Consider the following 26213-nt stretch of genomic DNA (forward strand, 5'->3'; position numbering starts at 1 on the left):
GTTCTCGGGCCGTCACTCGGCATCGCGCACGTGACTGCAAGCGCTGACTCGACTACGAGTGTGCGTCCGGGATCGATTGCCAGTATTCAGGACACTGTAAAAATGTCGATGACAAACACAGACAGCGACATCAGCCGTGGCACACTTCAGCCGACGAGGTCGATTGCATAAGGTCTTCAAACGAGTGAAGTATGATGAGACGAATGAGGCGAGTTCTATGGGTCGCTTCACTCGAAAGCGTCTTGCTCGGAACTGACCGAAGCGCTCTTTTCTCTGAAGGCAATGGGGGCCGTTTGCAGCGAATGAATGAGTGAACTACATGATGACAGCGACGAGCGAACAGCCCACAGCAAATCATTCACAGACGTTCCGGGAATAGGTTTTCAGAGAATTGCATAGAGTCTCTCTTCTGGGACCGCGGTTGTGGAGGATGCTCACAGCGACTAAGACGCTCCTCTAAATCAGAGTCCATATCCAAACTTGGAACCTGGAGAAGGGACCGGGTGTAGCTCGTTGGGAATAAGACGAGCAACATTAAGAATATGCGAAGCTTCGAGCTCCTGAATTTCTTCGGGGGCTGCGGTCTTCTAGGAGTGCATTCAATGAGGCTTGATCACGAGAGCTTGACCGGGCGGTTCCAACCGGGGGGGGGGACGGTTCAAGTGGAGAAGGACCTCCTCGATTAGCGGAGAGTGAAGAACTGCCCTCGGAGATCCGGGGCGAACAATACGTAGTTCGCATCCTGATATACCACGGAGGAACGAGACTCGCAGGCTCCCGTGGCAGAACGAGCAGAGATTTCAAGAATGCAACGGAAACGCATCGGCATTTTCCATAACAAACACGCTCTGGACTCAAGAGAACGTGATCAAGTCACATGAGATTCTGTTTGGGTGCGTCTCAGCGAATCCTTGCGATTCCGGTATTATGCTGTTATGCGGGCGCTGTAGACTGTGGACGATATCTGAGAACAGCTGAGAATGCGCATCCGTCCCTCCCCGCGGCAGAAGGAAGGAACGATGATTTCTTTGCAAATCGAAGAGCCTGTCGGACTTTTCCATGCTGGGACAATTTTTTTCGAGACTGCCTCCTGTCATGTGCGTGGAAACGATGCTCCGACAGTCGGACACAGCGGACTCCTTGAGATATGAACGGTGGAAGTTTATGATTGATAAGTCGTCTTGTCGAAATTCGTTGTTCTATCTTTGTCGAGTATCTTTACGAGCAGATATTGCGGACTGTGATCTCAGTGCATCCCAAGAAAGACAGGATAATCTTTGCTCGGGAATTCGCATTCCGGGATTACTCAATTCCGAGAGAAAACATCTGGGAATGCAGCCGATGATAGCCGCAGGTGCGGCGGGTGACTTGTCAGCTCGATGACTCAAACTTGAGCAGTTGAGAGAAAAAACAACCGAAGTTGCCCTGGCGATCGAGTATATCAATTCGACCCCACGGCGGGCTATCCCGCCCGTTTCCGGATTTTTTCCTGAAAAATCGCAGATCACCGACTGGGATTCCGATGAAAGAAGTCCAAATAATCGAGAGCTTCCGATCCATGAATCGTAGCTGGTCCTGTCGCGCTCATTCGCAGTCATCGATCGTCACTTGGTCAGTGATGTCCAAAACAGAAGCTATCCCACCGTTGACGCTGTAGTTCTATCGTGATCGCCGCCGTGGTCTCCCGTGCGGTACTGCAACGCGAACAGGCATCAGCTTTCGCGATGCATCGCTCTCCGCAGAAGCAGCGTAGGCAATGTGATCGATGGAAAATTTACAGAGCTCGATTCCAAGCAGCTTTGTCACGAAATCCTCGGAGCGTCAGCATTCTGTCGCCGAAATCCTCGATATCCTTGGGCTTGGGAGGCCGAGAGACAGGACGGCTTTCCCTGAACGCTTTTCCCGTTCGGAAAATTCGGGCCAGAATTCAATGAATCGATCTAGAGAGAATGAACTCGAAGCGAGCATCACCCAGCGTTCTTGGATCCGCGAAAGCCTCGTGAATTTGAACATTACTCGTCAATGGTCTTCCGCGCTTCGGTGTAGTTCCGCACAGAGGGTTCTCGAAACTGGTCAACGAGCTTATATCTCTGCGGTTATTCTCGAAATTCGAAGACACACGAATCAAGGTGGCATAACCATTTGCCAGTTGACTCAACGCACGTTTCCGTGAGAACACCGCCAGAGAGTTTTGCGGTCTGATGTGCTGATTGTCATTCATCGCTCCAGGCTCCAGTTCTTGAAAGTTTGCGATCCCGCGGTTGATTCGGAAGGGCACAATCAGCTTTCCAATGAACACAGCAGCATGAACATTGATCGGAAGGGAGGCAACTCGCTCTTTCTGGACTTTGCTCCTCCAGCGGAATAATATCCTCCCCGATAATTGAATGCGTGAGAGCTTGATCGAGCATCCAGATACGTTCTGGAAGTTACCCGCTCGCGGGTGCCCTGACCCGATGCCGATGAATGGTTGTCGTCAGATGGCGTACCGATTCGTGACAGCTTGCATGTAGACAATGCCCGCTTGGGTTTCTCTGCCGGTTTACGATATAAGCATTTGAGACATGTCACATGACTATTCGAAACCCCTGGATAGATGAAGCAAGCGTCTCGGAAGAGTGTTTCTGAGCCAAGCAAGGAATGACCCCGATTATCTGCGTATTTCGACGCCCTTCGTCGAGAGGGACAGCCCCTGTCGTGGCCCCCGAATCCCGGTATTCGCTCCGGATAGGATGAAGACTTTCATCCTCCCGTGAGCAAAAGATGATGATTGTATTCAACACCGGGATTCCATCAGCGAATTCCGCGGCCGGCGGCCCGATCCCTGATGCCAAACCTGAACTCTGGTTTCCAGAGCTGCATCCGCAGAGGGCATACCGCTTTAGTGGTATTCGGGATTTTTGAGATCTGCGGCCGACTCACTTCACGGCCCCAACGACCACTCGAGTCGTACCCCGATACTGGTCCTCTATCGGCACTCGATGCGAGGCAGCGGATCCCAATGGACGTGTTTCGGCTCGAGTATTTTGAATTTACCGAGCGTCTTATTTTTTTCGGCAGCGTGATCCGTCTTGGGTCCGAGACGGTGCAAGGTTCTGTAGCTCCCACGGTGAGTTCTGATGAGAATGGAAACGTCGCTTCCGATCCTCTGGAACTAACGGCTGGTGCAGCTATCGACTCCGGAATGGGAGACACGTGTACGATATCCAGGAAAAGGAACTCCTGCCGGGCACCCTTTGATTCACCGTTGCGCTGGCGACGTGACGAATGAATGTTCCGCGGTCCTTTCCTCGAAGACCTTCGTCAGCGTGACTCGTGTTGGCTGCTCGGATTTGAATCATGAGTAGAGGATGAATCCACCGGGAAACAGGGTCCGGGAAGAACCGCATGGATCCCTGCATCGCTCGATCTTGCTGGTGATAAATACCCTCCAACCGTTTCCCCGGCGTGACGTAAATCCCGGGTCCGATCTCTCGACTCGAGGTGAATCGAGACGTGGCTTTGATTCGTTGACTCGATCACACTCGGTCCGCCTGTCTCTCTTCGAAGCTGTTGAATGGGCTTAAGCGCTACAACTTTTTACGGTTTGAGAAGCAGAGCGTCCGCGATAAGGAAAGGCTGAGGGGGAGCGAGCAGGCCATCGAGACGCGATGGGCAATATCCAAAGCTTGTTTGCCATCACTTGATTGACCTGATTTCTGGAGACTATTTTCGTCGACGCTGTCAGAGCGGAAGTCTTTGGAGCGAGGGCGACATCGCGAGGTGACGTTGGCGAACGGAGAAAGCAATGATTTCATTTCCTTGAATGCTCTTCGGGTTATTCCCGATTCGTGAATCTCCCCTAACATCTAAAACTGATTTTCAGTTGCGCTCCGCAGGGTGACTACAGCTCCCCGAGGTATACGCTGGACGCTTTCGCCAGAATAAATCCTGAAAGTGAAGCTATTGACCGCTAACCGCGCTTCTCCACGAACTAATCCCGATCGCCCTCCTTCATTTGCAAAATGGAGCAACGAGGAAATTCAGTGTGACCTGATCGGATGAGACTCTCCCCTCTGGGCGGAGCCCTCAACGAATGTGGCTCAATGATCGACTGCCATGAAGATTCCCCTACGAGCCCCCGACCTGTCCAATCGTGGTGGAGAATGTACACTAATTATTGCCGCGTTCGGGAGCTATATTGTCCCTGTATTCTGGTCTCATGCTTATCGGCTGCCGACCCGGGTTGGATGATCTCCCTCTCGATGATGGACAAGCTCGTAGATTATTTTTTCCTCTACTCTCTAAGGACCGTCCCGCTTGAATATTCAATCGCCTGATCTAGAATCGATTCCACTGGTGAAGGCTTATATTAGATGTGCTGATTGCTAGCTCAAGTCCATCGGTCAACCTACGATTACAATCCATCTCCTCAATCGGTGAGAGAATCAATTGGATCGCGATGTCATGAGGTCTGGACTGTTAAGGGCAGTGTTCATCTCGATTCACGGAAGAAATAGGTTGCGTAATTCTATCGACAACTCATCACTTGAACGAGGCTGAGTGGGAGGGGAAAATCTCCGTAGGGAAAACATGGTAATCACGCTTCGCTGCCTCTAAACGCAATTTTCGCCGAATGCTCTCAGCTTCTCATAGTTCATGAGCGTCTCGCGAATCGCCGGAACTGGTATCCCGAACTGGAACCGTCTCACTGTTCCGAAGGCGAGGCGTATTGATAGGCATATTGAGAGCCCAGGCTAGCGCGAGTACTTCGAAATCTTCCTGGTCCCTCGAGTTCTGACCCGGTGCTACGTGGATCGAAGAGCACAATCTGATCGGGTATCCGGAACACAACCGCAAGCCTAACTGCTGAAGACTATCCGGGCTCGGATTAATCTGTCGGACACCGCCGAGGCCGAACACTCATGGCGAGTACACGCCTTAGGAACAATTAATCCATCTCTGCGTCCGTGGAGCTGACGTAGAGCTCGGGCAGATCAATGCAACTTTCATAGACTGCATATTCATCCGAATTCCAATCCCCGGCTCATTTACCCTAGAATGATTCCCCCTCTTTTTGGGATCGAATATCCTGGCTGGAGCCTTCTGCTCCCGACCGTACGAATTTCTAGTATGCTCCAGGATCAAAGACAAGCAAGAAGACTTCCTCTCAGGTCAGATATCTTACATTTGCAGGGGCTTGTTCGCATGGAGGATGCGCATTTCCGCGCACGATCATCTGGATGGACGTCGTATCGCCGCCTGCGATAGGAGCAACATGTGGTCAGAGCGTCGGTTGTGCCTCTGTGCGCATTTATCATGTCACCGCTGATATTCCTAGCGACCGGGAGTCAGCAGGACCATCTCAGACTTCTCGGAAGAATCGGTGCTTGGAGGACGACCAACAAGCCGGAGTGGAGACAGGAACCGAATACCGGAAGACTCAAGTACAATTCCTGTTCTATGCATTACCGTGTTCTACACGAGCCGAAACTGTTGAACGAAAACAGATCCGCTTTGATCGTGGTGAGTTCGTCTCCTGGAAATCTCGAAAGACGGAGCGATATCCGTAAAGGCTGGGGCAAACGACCGCACGTGGGAGTGCAGTTCCCTATCGGTTTCCCGTAGATTACGGCGATGAATTGCGGGATAAGATCGAGCGCGAACATTCCACGTAGGGAGACTTAGTGCAAGTTGATTTCGTGGATACTTACAGGAACCTCACGCTGAAAACTTGTGCATTGGTGGTATGGGCAGCGCAGAGTGCATGGCGGGGTAGAAATCTCGTGATCGGAGCGGATGATGACTTTTGCGTTGACAAGCCTCCCATGAATTCGATTCTTGAATAATTCAAAGGGGGGTGTGCTCAGCCACCACCGGAAATCCAGGATACTTATCGATGTGACCTACACGGCTGCATCAAATGGGCGCTCTCATCTTGAGAATACGGAGACCCGACGTTCCCGCCTCGCGTTTTGGCGTGTTCTACGTGCTCGTTGAGGAAGCTCTGAGGGATTTGTACAATCGCTAAACAAAAGCACAGACGTTCCCTACCCACACTGACTGAGGAAACGTGGGTTAAGAACGAATGGAAGTTTAAGCGAGTTTTTTGAGAATTCCCATCATAAAAGCAAGCGGAGACCGCTCTCCAACTCTTATGGCTGGAAGTAGTTCGACCCCACCACGGATTTCCCGCGCTGAGGATGAACTCGTGGAGATGAACAGATCTAATTACTTTCCGCCTTGTTTGTGAGCTCTCGGGGGGTTTTTCCCTTCTGGGCACGTCCATTCGAAAGGATGCGAGCCGCTAGAAGGTCACAGATTTCATTCCGACCTCCGATTCTGGAGAGATTTCGGGTTGTTTCGCATTGTTCCCTCGTGGAAGATGGAGAGAAGCAATATTGACGTGTCAAATGGGATTACTCGAAGTTCGCTGTCTTTGACGTCTGAGAAATTGCACATGATTTCCTCGATCTTTGAGTGCCAGAGTACACAGTCCTTCAGGGAAGTCTAGCCCGTCGGAATAAATGGACACATTTTTCTTTACTCGAACAATGGGCTACCTTAACCATGCGTCCCTGGAGTCGCTCGCAACAGATGTTTTACCTCGCAGGATTAGAATATGGGCCGACTTTCGATCCAAATATTCGGTGGAGCGAAGCAAAATATAATTATCCAGTGATCCATGTGGTAGCATCCGCGGCATATGTTCAAATGATCACTGATTCGTATGGATCGAAGAGGCAGATATTCTCGAAGTGTTTTGAAAATGAAGCGACTCCCTCTGGAGTCGTCTGGATTACACTCGATCGGATGAACCCGAAAAATTGTGCATTCTCAAGAAGGCTCGGACCCTCGCAAGGGTACCATATCAAGCTCGAGGGGAACCTGAAGCCACGAGCGGAATCGATCTGGTTTCCGGACTCGCTCCGGCCGGGTGCCTCTGCTCAGAAACACCTGATAATGGATCGAGGGTTCAAGCTATGGGGCTATGGTATTCCAGAAAAAAAAACATAGGGAGCTCCACTCCTTTATCAAGCCGTGTCATCGAACGCTACGGAAGGTAGATTATCATCAAGTCCCTTCGATTCTCATGGAAACTCCAGAAGAGACGTCTAAAATTCAACCCGGACGGTGGGGTACTTCCAGGGCGCGAAGCCAGAACACAAGGCCTCCGTATTTGGTTTTCTTTTCGCAGTCATGAGGGCCGAGCGCCTCGCTCCGGCATTAGCCCTCGAGCGTCAGAGCTCGTGCTTCTGAGGAACTGCCCGACCTATCTCTCATCGTCTTGCGAGACCTTCATGGCGCATACTCAGAATATCGAGACATTGCCAAGACATGCGAAACTTCAGCACGGTATTTTAGAGGGACGAGCGGTGAACGTACGCTCCACATGACCTGAAGTTCATACTCGTTCCGACCCCAACGCGACAGTTTCCATTTGCGACGTTTTTCCGGATTGACTCCGGGCATTGCTCATCGCCAATGAGCTGGCTGGATGGCGGAATTTCGAGGCTGAAGTGACTCTGCGGACCCGAATGTAGCTCAATGGCTATCATCCCGGAGCCTCAGGAGACGTCGAGCACCACAGATCGAGCCCTGCCCCGACCAATGGTCGGAGAATGCAAGAGCTCCGGGGCTCGGAAGATCCTGAAAAGGGTTGGTAGTATGCTAAGAATAAATCGGCAGGTCTGCGTGCGTACGTACGTCCCGTACCCGATTAATATTATTCTTTCGACGGACTGCACGTAAACATTCTATCGAGACCGTAACATTGGGTGATCGAGGGCGATCGGGAACTCCAATGTCAAAGCGGCCAGGAAAGCTCACCATATATGGCACGACAGACGAGGGATGATCTACAGTGATCACCCGAATTGAGCGAGAATGATCGATGAAGCCGCGATATCATGTCTTCACGGAAAATAGTCCGTACAGCGTGAACATCACGAGTGCGACCGGAGATCCGAAATTTCCGTTCCCTGCTCGAATCATTCCGACACGAAGGAGGGGCGTTTTTTCATATCCCTTGATCGAGTATCTATACCGATAGGTATACCTACCCTGGGTCACAGCTCGGCACTCGCGGCGTATTCCTTGACCATTCCCCTCTCTGTGGGATCGAAAAATCTCTGATTCCGGCCCGGGAAAACCCATACGCGGGCACAGAAATGCTTTCGGCAGGCTCAGACCGAGGTCCTTTTCAGGGTATGCTCCCAATAACGGTGTTCCCTCCTCTCGGGATAAGGCTTCGTTTCCTAAACATTCCAGCCTTTTACCCATGCAGCCGTCGATTTCCCTCCTAAGGCTCTCTGTGCATTGTACTATTAAAATATTTCACCCCGTGCACCATGGGCGGGATTTCAAACGGGGCACCGATACAAACAGGCTTCGGCTAAATCTCCTGAGTTTCGATCAGCTTGTTTAGGGTCAGTCTCCTCCCCGGTAAATCGGGGCCTGAAGGATCTATCTCTCTTCTGGCGCGATGATGTCGCTCATGGTGGAATGAGAACCCTCAGAGTGACCGGCCCCGGGCTTTGAAGCATCTAAGTAAGCGGAGGCTTCCCTCACGATCTTATTCCGTCAACCTTTCCGGAGGAATCTGCACTAGATAACCAGAACTCTCGAACCGAACGGGAGTCTGACGAAGCGACAAACACCAGCGAGTGAGAATCCTCCACCTTCAAAGTTGGCGGAGGAAAGTTTTCCTCCGAAACTGACCGTCAGCTTCGGAATCACAAAGAGCGATGACAGGAAAGGGGGTACCTATTTTCAGTTGTCGATTCCATTTGATACTTCGTAGCAGAAAATCGTTCACGATAGCCCAAAACACGGTTTCTTCTGGCGCATTTGGAAGCTTTGCGTCGTCCTTGATCTTGGTCCGCAGATGGACCCAGGGTTACAGCGCTGGGACACAGCATCAGTATTCTTTCATGGATGCATCTCGTCAGGCGTTCTGTCAGAAATTGCTCTCGATAAGAAGGCTGCGGTCGAGAATTAAGTGGTCGACTGAAATGACAATCAATAGCTAGAATCACTGTCTCAAGACTGTGAGGCGTTCGGCATGTACATACATATGTACAATTGTCGATAAACTGATGCTCCACCGATGTCACAAGAATAACGTATATTTCTGGGGATCGTTATCCGAATTTCTCTTTCTTCGGGCCACACTCGAAAGTAAAGTGAATCACTGGAGCGTGAAATCACTTCGTGGAGACTCGAAACGCTCCAGAGCTGTGAAGCAATAGAGAGATTATCTTATAAGCATTGTCCAACATTCACAATGTAATCGTTTGCGGCATCGATCCCGGTCGCATCCTTGCTTTGCAGTGAGCACTGGAAGAACTCCCTGAGATCATCACACCCGATGCATGTCCCCCGGAGCAGAAACAATCCGGCCGGTGGTTCCTATCGATTTCTATAGCTACAAGGGCACAGCAGGGAAATCGTTGGTCGTGGGCATCAATGCTCTGGAGTCGCGGAGCCGACACGGCGCTCTAGTCGGTCGTTTTATTTCTTCTTTGTATGACGCGCCGGAGATGCAATCGAGCACTCCTATATATTAAAAGCTTACTCGAGGCGCATTTCAATCATCCTTACACCAAGTCGCGGACCCGTAGGCCCTTGATCGTATGATGAGCCACCGTACACAGAAGGGCTGCTTAACTTTGCGAACAGCGTGGGGCAGAAGCAACGGGTACCCTCGAGAGCTTCCCGAAGGGACGTATCATTTTCCACTCGAAGGAACGCCGCGACGGAACTGCGCGGGAGGGGCATTCCTGCATGGGTAGCTCAGCGCGCATTCCGAACGAAATAAGGGCGCACTTCGAAATCGAGTCGACGACAATAAGCATGTGCTGCCTGGGATTCAATCCGGGACAATTCTTTTGATCCCTAATACTCCGACGCAATCAATGTCCGAACCAAGAGGTGTCCAAGCTCTTCGGAGGCGTGGACCGTCCTGTAACTCCCCGGCATCACATCATCTAATCACCCGGGGATCCTCCATTCATCGGATCTTATGGAGGCCGGCATAGACCTTCGGAGGTCCATGAGGACCACTTTTGAAACCACAGCCCTAACTCGAGCCCTTCATTCGAGTGCCTCATCAGAGACGTCGACGCGATGATTCAGCCTGGTAGGAATTATCAGGAGTTCGGGGATGAGCTCCAAAATACTCTCGGTCAAATGATCTGCGTAGTTCGAGTCCATTCGTCTGTCAAATGAGTGGTACAACGGAAAATCCGAAAGGACCCTCTCGTTCCCGATTCGCGGGAGGTGTCTCCATGACGAATCATTCTTCCACAAACTGAATTCTGATTTCCCTAGAAGGTCGCGTGAGAGTCGCCGCGAATGTATCCGAATGTCGCTATGGATATACATACACTGTGTAACGAAAGTAGGTATGCGCGCACTTGGAATTTTCCCTCTAACGTTTTAATGCCTGGATGGATTTCGATGAAACTTTGTGGGAAAAGTTTCGTTCCTCTCCTCAGGGGCTACGATTCCACGCGAACCGATCCTTACTAATCCGATCGAGTGGGAAATTCCAATATTTCCCCCGGGAAAAACGCTTCTCCACCCCAAATCTGTAACAAAAGTATGCGCGCACCTCGACCGACGGCGTGTCTAGCTCGGCCAAGGGCGACTAATCGGAGCATTTTGAATATCGCAGAGTCTCATCGCACCTCGATGCGGCCAGAATCGCCGCTCAAACTCATCGTTCGAGGAATGGCCAACCATGAATGTCAAAATGAGTACGACGGGGACCTTCGTAAATTCATTGAGAATCGGATGGTGAGTTTGACGAGCAATTCTGTTCTCATCGAGGTGCGATGAGACTCCGCGGGATTCAAAATGCTCCGATTAGTCGCCCTGAAGCCTTGGCCGGGCTAGAAACGCCGTCGGTCGAGGTGTGCGCATACTTTTGTTAGATATTTGGGGTGGAAAAGCGATTTTTCCGGGGAAAATATTGGCATCTCTCACTCGATCGGGATATTCTGGATCGGTTGACGTAGAATTAGGTTGACGTGGGGAGGATTTTTATCGAAATCCATCAAGGCGTTCAAAAGTTAGGAAAATACCAAAAGCGCGCATACTTTCGTTACACAGTGTATGCATCAAACTGCATGACTTTCGGTTCTGAATATTTCTCTGTTTCCCGGGCGCAAATCCGAGATCGCAGTGTGAGCTTCCGTCACAGGTGGCAGATTTATCTTGCATATATCAGGTTATTGTATCCTTAAATAGACTGAGGGTTTCCGCGATCCTTCAAATGAGTTTTGCCTATTTTCGTTACAGAGCCTAATCGTTTTCCCGAATGGGAAGTTCCATTCAGAAAACGATCGTTGACTTTATTTCTGATGGCGGTGCGAAAAAAACGACAAGATGTAATCTATTATATTCTCAATGCCCCATAATGCTGCGTAACGTGAGCGCGCTGATAGTGCGATTAGCTTCGTGAGTGATCCCGTCGCCTCGATTGCTGCTAAGTATAATATACACGCTCGGAGCGACAATAGCAGCAACGCTGAGAATTTCTGCGGTCAGTGTACGCATCGATCTTTCTCCCGTAATTTTCTGTACTGGGTCATGGCTACGGGCATTCAATGAAGCTCCAATTTGACAGTAACCATTACGTTTTGATGTTGCGCTCGCGGTCACGTATACGTAATTGACACATGATCCAAGTCATATCGATTCCGAGCGTAAACAGTCGATTCCACTTGGCTGGCTATAGCGATGAGTGGAGTCGACTCGGGAACTCCGCGAACTTTGTCGCTCACTCATGAGAACACGCGAGCACAAGGAGGGACCTGAGAGCTCACGCAGGTCTCGTGAACGGTCTCATTCCAGTGGATAAGAGAAGAGGTGAAGTGAAATTCGAAGTGACGTGTCAAATATCGCCATTTGAATAACATGCGTCCCGAGGCATCATCGATATGTTATGCACATGAGCGTAATGCTCCGGTTCTATGCCGAGGCACGTGGCGAGCTTGAGATGAAGGCAACTAGAGGGAGACCTTGTTCCTCCGTCGTATGCGTCGGAACTTGGACGCTGCTCCGTACCGCGGATTCGATCCGCAATCTTTTCTGGAAACGACCCCGCCAAGCGCGAGCCCGGGCCAGAACATGTAAATAGTGATCCAGAAATAGTCTGGAGGACCATTTGCCTTTGAATCGTGCGCCGAAACATTACGGATGAATGCCGCTCGGAAGCGAAGCTGAAGGAGAAATATACATGTTTGGGAAAGAACTTGGGAAGTGACAATCAACGAGGATTTGAATGCTCTTGGCGGTGCGCGAACGAGAGAACACTCCGAGCAAGAGAAATCCGTCTCTCGCGCGCTCACCGCTTCCCGATTCGTCATATCGAGGGATGACAGGGCACATTTTCATTGTTTCTGTCATACCTGTAGGGCATTGAATAAATTCACTATTGGGGTGATATGCTAGCAATGACTTATCAGATGCAGTATGAATCGAAGCTAACTGCTGCGGAGTTCGCCTGATGTCACCATCGGTGATCGAGATGCCTTCCCCAAAGACTCCGATGCGGACGATCTCAGAATTCCGCCACGAGATTCCTCAGTCGATGCTCAGCGAGAAGATGGGTGAATGAGCGGGTACCTTGAGCTCATGAGCATCTCGGACAATATATCGTGGAAAGCTTGATTAGAATGACGGTACATGATATTCTCTCGACGCAATATTTTTTGGAAGAATCTGCCGCGGGATTGGAGCATTACGACGGCGACGTCGACCAATAATGGTTATTTTGATTCCTTCGCACGGTTCGGTCTTCGTCGTCCCTCGATAAACGGTGGCCAGCTTCCTGAACTTCCCCCATCCGATCGACGGCCTCTTCTGAGCGGGAGCATGGTTTTCCTCTTCGTATTTGAATCCCGTGTCCGCGATTCGATTTTAAAGAACGCGGGAGCATAGGCCTCGGACACTTCACCGGAGCGGCATCCCTGAACGAGTATCCATCATTCCCTCGGAATGTCTGAACTTTTCATGCGGAGTGGAGAGAAATTCTCTTTCCAACCTGCTGAACTCCCCATAGATGGTCCGTCTTGCATGTTGTGGTCCGACCCTTTGCTCTTACCGTGGCAAGAGCGAGTGTTGTCACTGACGGCGGGCGATAGTGGCAAGGGCCGGTCGGAGGCTCGAAGATCGAAATAGTTCACGCATCGCTGAGGAATATTCGATTCCAGCCTCGACGTTTGCGAAGTGTGTCCACGGATCGTGCACAGTTCGAGCGAACGCGTCGTAGTCCCATAGGAGAGTCTGACGTCTGACATACCGAGTGATTCTTGAGAAAGGCGACCCTCCAGTGTGATAGAAATGTTTCTGACAGGACTGCCGCGATGGGCGACTTTCATTCTGCTGATCGCGTCCCTGGTGCTTTTTTCGCTGGGAATCACCGGTTTCATTGTCATACCCAACATCATCGGCGAAAAAATTAGCGAGGTAAGTCTAGAATTTCATCCCTATTCAGCTCGCAGAGGATCGCTGGAGTTCGGGATCGACCGACTGATCGGCCCCTGAAGCTCAGATCAGGGATTATCTTTTTCGCCATGATCAACGAAGACGTGAAGGCGCATAGAAAGATGAAGCATTCTACCGAACATGTGGTTTGACTCCAATTACGTCATCCGTCTACCCATGCGATCTGGAACAGCCCGTTATCTTCGGAACTTTGGCGTGATCTGGGGAACGGCGCGTTTTCGGAACTGCGATAAGTTTCGGAGAGCTCCGTTTTGGGGTTTACGAGCCATGAGTTTCGTCTTCTGCGGCACTGGGAAGTGCACGAGGAGAATCCTCCCGTTTCCTGCTCGGATGCTCTCGCGATGGCTTCCTCTGAACTCATTGTAGAGCCTTAACGAAACAGATGATGACAAGGGTTCATATAATATCCATCGGAGACAATCCACCAGCGGAATTGGATTCATGCATACAGACGACTCCTCGTTCATTTGGACTTCGGCCAGAAACATTTGAGTTTGACCCGAATTTCGCCCATTTTTGTCGAAAACATCGTGTCGGAGAACTCGGAGAGTCACCGTTGCCAGGAATCAGGTACTTCTTCGAAGTATTGAGTGACACCTGTCAGGAGTGTCGATACGATAAGAAATTAAAGTTTTCCTTCCTGATCGTTTACTGTCAGAGGAAAGCGTTGGACGACGAGGAGCTGCGGGACGCTAGTTCTCTCGATGGCTCGAATCGGAGTCCATCGTGAACCCGCCGAAGGGCAAGCCTGAAGATTAATGATTCCCTGAGGCAAACGATTGAAACGACTGGAACTCATGTCTTCAGCTCAGCCAGAGTTTTATTTGCCGGCGATGCTTCTCGGCGGATAAAAATTTTCGTACCGAGGTCTTGCTCTCCCGGAACACTCGCTAGTATCGGAATCCGAAATAGAATGTTTAGCATTTTTCGAACAAGGTTGACTTGAAACGCGATCATTCATGATGCTCCAACCTTCGAATTCCCTCACCTTCCTGTCCCTCTTGTTGACATATCGCCCGCTTCTCAATTAATGGCCCGCTCTGCCGAATTCCGGAAATAATTTGCGATCTTAGAAACTCACGAGGCACGAGGCGCTTTTAAATGAGCTTTCGAGGTTTCCGAGCCAAATTCGCTCGCTTATCAGCGCTAGTTCTTATCCGATTGCTCCAATCGCAAGAAAACCCAATGTATTATAAGATGTGATTTTAAGTGCTTGCGCGACGGAAGATAGCTGAGCCACGTCATGGATCGTTCGGGGAAACTTCCGTTCAGGGATCTTCTGCGGGGCCAGAAATGGATCGCAGTTGAACCATGCGACGAGGATGAACGGGGTCGACATGTTCCCTGGGAGCTGTGTCACAATGTTCGGCAGCGAATTTCAACTCCTTTACAATATTGAGGAACTTGCCCCCCCCCCAAGAGGAGCCCCTGATCCTGGGGGCTCGAGTCACGTGAACTCCGCATCTCGAAGCAACGGGAATCCGCATAAAAAAAGATTCAGGGTCACTTACAGATTGATGATAGAGAAAGAGAGATCGCTAGGAATATCGAGGTAGCGAAGACAAACGGGAATTGAACCGGAGCGAACAGACTCGTATCGGAGATTAATGGCTCTCTCTCGCATGAACATGTGCGTCGCTCGGCCGGCTGATGTGATCGTCAAAAACATCATGGAGCTATAGTCCGTAAATCACATGTCAATGAGCTCATTCTGCCCCTAATCAGCATGTTGCCAGCAAGGGTCTTCCAAAATAGCAATCGAAACTCGTTGATATGCGTGACATTTTCGCAATACCGGTGGCGAGACAGACCGCCTTCTAGATGTCGGAATCGAAATTTATCATGTGTCTACCTCGTTCAGCAGACTAGACACCAATGGGGTGAGATAACGCGTTTACCCGAATCTTCCAGAACCTCTCGCGCTTCTGCTGCAACTCTTGCCGCCTCAATCAATCGATTCGACGATGGGGATTGAGATCCACGTCGAATCTGAGCTGTTGTTTATCTAACGACTCCAAGAGCGAAGGGGCAAGCCTTTAATAGAGCGGAAGAGAAATTGGAAAAGCTCCAACAACAATGAATCGGTCTGTAGATTACATGATGCGAAATGATGATGGCTGGTCGCCGATAATTGATCACGGCACATTGACGGCGTTATTTCGGTCGTGGACGCCCAGATGTGCCGATCGAGGATTCAGTTATTTCTTGGTCGCGTATACTTTCCATTGACCTTGGAGCTTGTTTAATGGGGCTCACGCTTCTTTATGATGTCGAATCATCGAAGATGCGGAATCGGCTCCTCGTCTTTCTGATGGGGAGACTTTCAACAGACGACGTGAGACTGAGAACATTGAGATGCATATCTAAATGATCTATTCAGAAGATGGAGGAACTCGATAGGACGGAGACCAGCCCAAAGGAACAACTCTTCCCTCCAAGTGCGATTCGCAAGGTGCATTTCTAGTTCGCCGATTCGGTGACCGACCGACGTCCTCCTTGCGAAGAGCGAAACCGAAGTCACGATTTGACAGGGGTTTTTGACCGTTTTCCATGTCACTCCTTCCCTGCTCGAGAACAAATATCCGCTGCCCGATCGTTGACTCCGGACCAGAGTAAAATTCGAGCGTTGACTTCAATCGTACGGACGATTTCAGAAGATACGTACGTAGCCGACAATGAGTCGAGGCCATATTCAGAAAGTTCGCTCACGAATCTGCGAGACATCCGAGATTCCGACGTCTCTTTGCTCTCTTGGCATACTTCAAAAACATCAGCGTAACTGTTGAGATCATCTGTGTTTGTTGAGAGTAGTCAAACTTGTGTCTGGTGTCACTTGGGTGTCGTCTCGTACGATTTGTCAGATTTCCAAATTCGGAAACACCCTGATCGGTCTCTTAAGAATGCTCCTTCAGATCGGGCCACCAGTAGCTGTTCGTCTCTTGGGAATATCGAGATTTCGGAACCACCTCTGAGCGCGATCTGCCCTGGAGCTAGACGTCAAAATATCCTAGAGCGGCGATACTGCCTAGCAAGACGTAAGATGAAGGTCTTCTTCTAAACGCCGGAATCGTTGAAAGATGCAGTTCCTGGCGTGCTTCGATTCATGCCAACGATATCGGCGGTTCAGCGACATTGCCGACATGATGTAAATAGTAACACGCCAGTAGCATTCTAGACGAAGTGCAATGTAATCGTATGCGGAACCGGTTTGCCTCTCGATGATCATTTTCTGTGTATAGTATCCTTTATTGTTAGGCGTTGTTCTGGGGGCTCAAGCCGCGGCTGGCTGTACGGATCCGAGGTCGTGGAAAGCACCGAACTTCAGCCGAAGGGTCCGAATCCACAGAAGATAAACAAATGAAGCTCCCGTGCGTACCGGAAAGACATTCCCCTGAAAATCAGAGAACTTACGTTCATTCAGCAACTCGGGGAAAAAACAGCGGAGAAGAGAAACGCGCGGAACTGAAGCACCACGGGTCGCGTGCGATAGCCCCTTTAGCGGACACCTTCGGGGATCGCTCTTTTCGTTCAGGAAGTGAATCCCGGAGCGAGTGGTTGTCAATATTCCTTTCCAAGTAGTAGAATAGATTTTTGATCGAAAGCAGAGCGCTGACTTCGATCCGCGACGGGTCCGCTCGCATTGAGCCCAAAGGCTCTGTGTTTCGCGGACCATTATTTTCTTTGTCCGCAGCCATTCTCGAAAGCAGAAATCGACACATTAGACGACTGTGCTGAATGGAGAAAGAGGAACTACGCTATTCTGCGAAGAACTGACCTTTTCGTGGATCGAAGCAAAATAATTGATGTCGCATTCGATCACTTACCTAAGTTGCCTGACGGCCTATAATGTCCAGAAGTTTGTAATCTGATTGAGCCAGACGTAAGTACCTTGGCCAGAAGGTTGATACAGCCAGAAACGATGCGATGGACACGGGACGGCTGACAGCGACGCGGTAGCGCTGACAGCGACGCGGTAACGATCAAAAAGGAGCGCAGCTCGATTGACCGACTCAAACCGCAGACACCTTGCCCTCGTGATAAGTTGCGTTCGGTCTTCGATACGCTCCCTGCTCTTACGTTCGACAGCATGGGGTATGACTTCGCAGCATAACGTCATCGCTGTTAGCAGTGAGGTAACAGCTCGCGTCGAGTAATCGCTTCCTTTTGTGGAACTTAAGACGCGCGGACGAGGCCCTATACCCGATCATGCGTCTCGAGGATTCACTTGTCAAGGCAACTTGGCAGATGAAACGCTCCAAGTCGGACCTCGTTCTCGTACCATCCAAGTCCGCAATCTACAATCAGGGACAGCATATAAGGTTCGAATCAAGTGACGTTGTCGCTGCATAAATCTCGCGTCTCAATCTCTAGATATCCCTCCAAGTTCACGCCTGAACGCGACTGTCCGAGATGGCGTTCGAGAAGGTTTCGTCTTGCTTCAGTCGATGCTGAAAAAAAACACTTGAGCTCATTCACTCGAGGAGGATCGGAGATCAAGCGAGATCACGCATTTGGCGGTGTCTTCACGCCGGATGATTGTTTTTACGCAAAAATATCAGCGGACTTCCCGGACAAGAGATACGATTGGAATGCGGCTGAGGAGTAGGATCAGGAGCAGGTGCCAGGTGCCGAAACTCAGTCAGCGGGCCTAAGGAGCCTCCCCGCGCCGATAAATATCTATGCAGCAGATTAACTCTGCGAGATGCTATCATTTGGCGAGATGCAGCACCGGGGATCCGCCGGATGCCGTATCCGCTTTCCTATCCGCTTCCACCGATGCGATGAAGCTCGATCGAGCTCGCTGAATCCAAGAAAAACCTCGCTCCCGGATTCGATGTCGGGAACCGGGAATTTCGGTGTGGAAAGTCGTTTTTCTGGTTTTCGAAATTCGACTCCCTTGACGGGCGTAGTTTATGGATGACTTCTGTGAATGCGTCTCATTCATGATGCCCGCCGAGGATTTCTTCTGCTAATGACATGCGAAATTCTCGACCTTGCGTTTAAACGAGCAGCTAGGCGTCGTTCGTCATTGGCTGGCTGACACCCAAGCAGGTGATATTTCTCCGATCTCCCCTTAGAGCCCATCAATGTCTTATTTAAGGCATACATACACAGTTTATTTTCATCGTCGCTCAAATTCATTTGTGCCTCAACTCATCTGTCTCTCCTTCCGCGGATCAGCTAAACCAGAATCTCTGTGGCTGCCGCGACGATTGGGCGATCTCTCGTTTGCGGATGCCCCTCGATGAACAGACCAAATATCGGGCGTTCCTCTTGCGCTCCAACAAGCTCCAGAGATTCGGCTCAGCTGATTCAATGCTCAGTCGAGGGTTGTTCGTGGGTCGATATTGACTTTCTTCTAGACGGCTAAGGTTGACATCTCTCCTGAGGGCAGCGGGGAGAAACGGCAACTAGCGTGATTATTTTCGCGGACGCGACGAACGCGCTAACATTACTTGTTCCTTTATATTTTTGTTTCGCTCCGTCCAAGGTTGACTCGTCTATTGATACAGCCATTCTTCGGAAGACGATGACACATGAAAGACAATGGGTAGCAGCGATGCCTTGGCTCTAAGTACTTTCGCTTCCAATTCATGAGACATACGCGGATCCCTCACGATTCCATTCCCGCTCATTTCGAATGTCGAGATCGCCGAATTTGCTGCCGCTCAGAGGATACTCCAGGAGATCGATGACCGACGGACCGAAACCGAGAGATCGTCAACACAAACGCTCGAGAGTTCACAGATCGTCCCGGGGAAGTTCCCGCGATTTCCCGACCGCTCTCGCCGGGGCGCACAAACAAGATGTAAATGATGAATGGCCCGGGCTGAAAACGCGGAAGTGTAAAATTTTACGAGTTCTGAAACAAGAAGAGGCAGACACCCTAGGAAGATACGTCGTCGCCGCCGAGATCGAACGTGACGCACCGGCTTCGACGGGGCCAGAAAATTCTGTCATTTTGCAGTCAGTGTTTCCAATGGAGTGGCTCATTGGAGCCGTTTTCTATGAGGGAGTGCTTCATTTCGTGGAGCCTGCTCCACAAGTTGCGATCGTTGGCATCGCCCGAGTCTCTTGTGACGAATCGAGTCCTCTTCAAATCGAAGTGTAGATCCCTCAATCAACTGCAGCGATGTCGTTATACGGATCATCTGGTAGAGGATGCACTCAATGGTGCAGCTTCCGCGTTCGTGTTTGATGTGTGACTTGACGCGTTCGCTGGGTGCTGCTGTTCGCTGCTGCTCGGAGCGCGGACGAATACATGGATACCAGATCTCAAAGCGTGAACGTCAAGTTCGAAGTGTGCAACTGAGAAAGAAAACTGTTCCGATCATGACGTTTGATTTCTCAACGCGTTTTGAATTCGTTTCCGGAGTTTCTGTTCTGCATTTTCATCAGAAGTCTTTTCTGACAAACTCTACTTCCATCACAATGTTTGATGCTCGCGAATGGAGCAAATGAATTTATTGTGAAGAAGCAACTTTGACGTCGACAGTCGGAACACGAAAAAACTTCGTCTGAAGTACAAAATCCGCGATTGTGCCGATGTTTACCGACGCGACGTCGAACAATACAAGAGCATTGTCTCTCCACGGAGCTTTCCGGATTCGAGGACAATCCTCTTCTACCAAACTCTGTGCATTCGATTCGGTCTTCCGTAGCGGAGCATAATGACGGATTTTCCTCCGTAGCTTTTTTCGGCGTCGAAAAGACAAAAACATGTGAACATGCGATTTTCGTCAAGGAGTATGCGGGAGGTCAATTTGGCGAATCAGGGAAGAAATCGATGGACAAGATAATTCGCTTCAAGAATTCCCTTCACTGCCTCGGTGGTTCACCGTAATCACTGGTCTTGAAGTTGTCTCGCGTCTATCGTCTTCTACTCATAGCAAGGAGCCTGTTCATCCTAATCCCCTGGAACACATCAAGTCCTCGCTTACCTTGAGCATGTACTCTGACCGAAAGCCGTTATGATGATTGATTCGCTGGTTTTTCCCGCGGGCAGAGTCGGGAAGTGCTCATCATCTCATGAGCTTATGACAGGGCACAGAAGAGGAAATCTCGAACTTTAGTTGGAGGAAAGTTCCAGTCAACCAGATAAGCTGCACCTTGATCTCCCGAGATTTTTCCAAGGCAAACCAGCGACACAGAGGGGATCTATGACGTATCCCACATAAATAAGGCTGATAGCCGTTCCTGGCCACAGATTTGCGCTGTCCATATCCGAAGCGGATTCGACGGCGGAGATCAGCAGGACTAGATTTACAGCATCCCTTAGGGGGGAACATTGGAATCAATCCTCGGACGATCTTTTCCTCCACGAAGACGTCACGACGAGCACAGATGTTGGCAAAGCCACCGCTGTGCCAACTTTCGTCGCGTCATTCTCAGTCGGAGTCGGTTGTTTTCGGATCTCTGCACGCCGGAATACATGCCCTAATAGATTTTTCCCTCCCTCCGAGCTCCGAGAGTAAATGAATTTCGATTATTCTACGTCAGCTGCATCGGCAGAGCACTCCATTTGCATCCGCCGCGAATGGTTGCCTCCGAAGAGACTCATCATTTGTCTTAGTCAGCCAGAAGAAAAAGCTGATAACGACTCCCTCCATTGAACGATTCGGAATCGCACTTGATTGTTCGCCTACGTCAGTCGGCTCTGGTCCAGGATGTACGATCTTTGAGCTGCCCAGCTCATAATATTTCCCTTAATTATGCGACTTTCCATTCCTGAACGAGTCGAAAACGAATTCAATCCTCGATCCATCGATGATAATTGGGGCTCCGCCAAGAAAAATGACCAACGTCAGAACACTGCTGGGGGGAAAAACAGAGGTGATATCACACTTCGAAATTTTTTTTGAAGTCTCCCACAAACACTCCATTTCGTGATCGTTTTCCATCCGGAGAACGCATGCGGAGTCGCTCGTAGAAATACGGTAAAATGCCAGACCTTTGACGTCATGTTTTTTGAGCCATAATGGAGACTCTCCGTTTCCCGAAATTGGCCGGCACCTCCGGAATATGGACTGCTCCAAGTCGGAGTCGCGAATTACGATTGTGACATGCGGTGGGAATTCTTACACGAACCGCCTATTGAGAAAGTTTCTGGGCTTTGATGGGGCATAGAAGCCAGAATCACTTGACAGAGACACTGATATTTACATTTCACTTTTCTTCGTCGTTGTGGTCGTCGCCGCTTGTTGAGTTGTTTCGTCGGGAATGGATTGTTCTTACCTTTTTACGATGTTACAGAAATCCACGCATATATTAGCATACATAGATCCACCCATGGCTATAAATAGACGGGAGGAAAAGGAATACACACGTTCGGTGGCAGGTTCCCGCTTCCTTCAGTCCCCACGGCGAATTACTCACCTGTCGGGCGGGGGATCTGGGCGAACAGTCGGACACGCTGATCCTCGATTCTCAAGAAACTGAAATTATGGATAATTCTTTCGAATCAGCGCTTTCAAATACGCGGATAAGGACTTGTTCGGATGCGAGGTGAAAATTAGGATACCAATGTAAATTCTCATGATTCTAAGTTAATTCAGCCCCGAAGCCATTCGAAGAGTGGGAGCGTAGATTTGCGATCGAACGATGAAAACCGTTGCGCTAGACTGCCTCATCAGATGGCACTGCATCGCTGGCTCGCTCCATGCTTGGATCAAGATCTCAGAAACACTAGATGTTGTTCATCTTTGCGGCGTTCCCCGCGTATCAGATCGAGGTCTGACCGAAGCGCTCGTATCACTAAAGCGCCATGGGCACGTCGTCGCTCATGACGTCCGATGGACGTGGACTCTTCGGAGATAGGCCTTCGTTCGAGGTAGCGACGTCTAAGTGAGACGAACGTAGGAGCACGATATTGCGGATACTCATCGGTGCCGCTCTGAGGAAAACAATTTAAGACGACCACAAGTACAGAAGAATGATTTCTCTCTCAGCGTATCGTACGTCGAGGTAGCAACAATTGAATTCAGCGGAATCGGATGTTCGGAGCCCATGCCAAAACTTGGCCAAGATCTAGAATGGAAGCACTTCGAATCCAATCGATCAAAAGTATTCGAATCTGGAATCGCTACTCGTGGAAGCGATATTCGATGATTCCGTTGGGAAGTCACATCCCCTTTAGATACTCCGCTGGCGGTCGATGAGGCTGTCTCCTCGCTGACTGACGAGGGAAGCCTGATTCTCGTTTTGGAAACTCAAAGAATTTGGAGAGTCCTAGAGTATAAGCAAGCGACGATTCGATTCGAAGTGAGCTGGAGTTACATCTCTCGTTTTTTTTTCAGCAAATGCGACTCGTTGAGGACAGTCCCACCCTGTCGCGTTGGGCCAATGTCAGCGTACCGATATACTTCTCGGTATATGTCTTCAATGTGACGAACCCTTCCGAATTCATGGCTGGAGAGAAGCCAATAGTCCAAGAAGTGGGACCGTTCACTTTCATTCAAAAACGGCGGAAAATCATCCAGAATATCGACGCCGATTCGGTGAGGTTCAAGAAGCCCTTCCTGAATCAAGCGTGATGTGTTTGTGATGCCACTACCGAATCCTTGTGTAGATGATCAGTGATAATCCATTCGGGATGGTCGGAGCTCATACGTGTAAATCGGAATCTGATCGCCCCGAGGGATCTCGGACTTCCTCGGAGAGTTTTTCAAGATTATTCACGAGATGGATATCATTTCAGGTCAACTACCTGTCTTGGAAGTCCTTCATCTTCCATAGGGAGCTTTCATCGGGCTCGCTCGACGACATGATTTATACGCTCAATATCCCGCTCATAGCCATGGACAAACTCGTCAGCACAAAAGTTCCGGGAGATCTGGGAAAATCGCTTCTCCAGCCCATCTTGGAAGGTCTTTTGGATAAGCACAATGAAAAACTCCGTGAGTAGATGGTTGTGACCTCGATCAGGACACAGAGTCATCCCGATTGATGACTTGCGTACTTTGGGGAGTCACCTCTAACTCGACGGAACATAGAGGTATCTTATTCGCTTCCTTTCCAGTGGTCCACCGTCGCGTGAACCAAATGCTCTTCGAGGGTTACGATGTGCCAATGCTGACTGAGCTCGCAAAGCTCGCCACGGCGTTTATTCCCGACGCGAAATTCCCTGCTTCAAAGAGATTCGGACTCCTATACAACAAAAATAACACAGCGGACCAGTCGTTCACGGTCGGAACGGGAGCCGGAAAATATCCGTTCACCAATATTCTTGATTGGAATAACAATACGTAAGATCGTTGAAACAAAACGTGCTTCGGCTCGTTTCGTCAATATTGCGACCAGGGTACCCTACGCAATTTGAACTAGACGTGTCCCTTGTCGTATCGATGAAGTCCCAAATATCTGCTCTCCGAGAGCGACCGAATTTACCTTTTTTTTCCAGAGAGCTCGAATTCTGGGGTAATGCAGATTGCAATAGAATCAACGGAACAGACGGAGGCCAATTCCCCCCATTTGTTCGAACGTCTGAGAGACTTTACGCTTTCGCGACGGATTTGTGTAGATCCATCTACTTCGAGTACGAGAAGCCCAGTGACGTCAACGGATTAGACACAAAGAGGTACTTCGTCTGAAAAGTTCCTTCCTCGCGTGACGACCGTTCAGATTGGATTCTGAATGTTAGAGCGATTCATTTTTCCTTGAAGGTTCACGATACCAGCATCAATGTTCGCAAGCGGCAATCAGATCGAGGAGAATCGTTGTTTCTGTGAACATCCCGACAAGTGTAGAGAAGGTGGAGTGATCAATGTGAGCAAGTGCCGTCGTGGTGCTCCTCTAATTATGTCGGCTCCTCACTTCTACCTGGGCGAAGACAAGTTGATCGACGAATTTGAGGGTCTCTCTCCGAATAAGGAAAAGCATGAGACCTTCCTGGACGTAATGACGGTGAGCGACTTACGCGGCGATTCAGAATCAAATCGAGTCCTTCGTCAACGAGGAATACCCTCATGAGCAAACGCTCATAAATCAGCACGGACTTTCGGGAAAAACTCACAGCCCGCTTCTCGACTTCCAGATGACCGGACTCGTCCTGCGAGCCGCCAAGAGACTCCAGATCAATATTGATCTTAAGCGGAGCGATCTTATTTAGTGAGAATCCTCTTTATTTCCCTTTTTGTATCTAGATATGAGTTTCACGAGCTCATCAACTGCATGACATCATATTATCGGTTGCTCGGCTCAAGATATCACTAGGTTTCGAAAGTTTGCTCGATTGGTGAGAGGGTCATTGGATCTAGTCGCATTCTGTCTCGGACGCTCTCGACCCCGACTTGGTTCATGCACGTGTTCCAGAATCTGTATCGGTCCGCGTGCTCGAGTTCACGCGCTTCCACTACTGAGGAGCTAATCTTTTGACTTGAATGCAAGTGTGGGGAATGCTTTGAATCCATGTGTGCATCCTTTTCATATCATACCTCGCATCGTCACCTACTTATTTCCGAAAAGGTCTCGATCACAATCTCGTTTCATGGAGAAGCAGGAGACTCTCATGATCACGGAGATATTCGACTTGAATCCTGAATATACATACATAAAATATATCTTAAGGACTAACACAAATGACTGATGTAGCCCCCTCGAGAACATCACGGACAGGATCTTCCCCATCGCGTGGATCGAAGAGGCGAGCATTAATAGATGTCACTTTCTCGAGCATACGATGTCAATTCCTGAATCTCTCTCGACCCACTATACAATATCTTCCTTGGGCGAGCCCCGAACGGAATCGCGAAATTAAAAGAGCTGTCCGTCTTTGCAGCTGGTGGAAGTCCCATCCAAGAGCACCAATCTCCTCCAGGAAAAATTGGTCTCTCCTCACAAGATGGGCATTCTGGTCAGCTCGTTAGCGAGCTGTGCCGGAGCCATTGGTGGCATCGCCTCAATTCTAGTCTTTGTGGTTCTACAGTCGAACTCGTCGCGTACGGCCAAGTTGTATCCCGTCAAGTGACGGGTTCGTCCTCCTAAATGGTCGTCGCAACTCAACTCAAGGCAGCTGCACTCCCTAGCGTTGAGGTGAGCTGGCAGTTTCGTTCTCCGCTCTTTTGTTCATCCGGTGTCAAGTCTGTCTTATAATTTTTCCAACATGTCCTGGAATGAGTTGTTCTCCTTTGCAGAAGTATTATAGGTACTGTTTTCGGAATGGAAGCCGCATCAGCCAAGGAAGCGCATTCGGGATCGGTGCTGAGCGAGGATTCTTGAGTGCGCCGGAGCAATCCCCCCTATTTAGCGGACCTAGTCGCTCGCATTAGTCTCCGGGGGCTTCATCTCCACACGAACTAATTGTGCGTTGGATGAAGCTCGTCGACAATCCCATGAAGCACTGTATAGTCTGCATCCTGCAATTAGTCAGAAGCACATGTTCCAAGAATAATTCATCTGTAAATAAATGCTGCTCAATACCATAGGGATCACGCAATCAATAAAAGCCACCCCTGTCAGGGAGAGTGAAGGAAATTACGATTCGGTTCGATCCTTCGTCAAGACTCTAGACCATACTTCCCGGGAACCCGCATCCAGCAAAAGGTGCGAGATAAATTCCGGGATCTGTGGATCAATCTGCTAGGCACCACGAATCGAAATCTGATTCTTCATCTCGGAAAGGGTCACATATCGGGGAAAGAAGTTCCATGGTCGGAATAGTCATACTGACAAGATATCGATACAGAGATCTGTACACAAGTTTTATTTATATAACAAGAACC

The 26213-nt window shown here is 49.8% G+C and overlaps 1 protein-coding gene across 1 annotated transcript; it reads left to right on the forward strand.

Moving 5' to 3' along the window:
- Positions 1 to 13329: 13329 nt before the first annotated feature.
- On the forward strand, positions 13330 to 25969 carry LOC100901255 (lysosome membrane protein 2). The gene is made up of 10 exons (XM_003742406.1): positions 13330 to 13455; positions 22791 to 22991; positions 23192 to 23390; positions 23513 to 23738; positions 23894 to 24070; positions 24156 to 24396; positions 24527 to 24600; positions 25084 to 25135; positions 25271 to 25524; positions 25626 to 25969. The coding sequence occupies exons 1-9, from the start codon at positions 13330 to 13332 to the stop codon at positions 25457 to 25459; spliced, it is 1485 nt and encodes a 494-aa protein (XP_003742454.1). The 3' UTR covers positions 25460 to 25524; positions 25626 to 25969.
- The last annotated feature ends 244 nt before the right edge of the window (positions 25970 to 26213 follow it).

The sequence above is a fragment of the Galendromus occidentalis genome, unplaced genomic scaffold, assembly GCF_000255335.2.
Source record: "Galendromus occidentalis unplaced genomic scaffold, Mocc_1.1 scf7180000077384, whole genome shotgun sequence".
Lineage (NCBI taxonomy): Eukaryota > Metazoa > Arthropoda > Arachnida > Mesostigmata > Phytoseiidae > Galendromus > Galendromus occidentalis.

Coding starts and splice junctions, on each gene's coding strand:
- LOC100901255 (XM_003742406.1), top strand. CDS start 13,330: ATGTTTCTGACAGGACTGCCGCGATGGGCGACTTTCATTCTGCTGATC. Junction 23,739..23,893: donor CTTGATTGGAATAACAATAC/GTAAGATCGTTG, acceptor TTTTTTTTCCAG/AGAGCTCGAATTCTGGGGTA. Junction 24,601..25,083: donor AAGCGGAGCGATCTTATTTA/GTGAGAATCCTC, acceptor TGACTGATGTAG/CCCCCTCGAGAACATCACGG.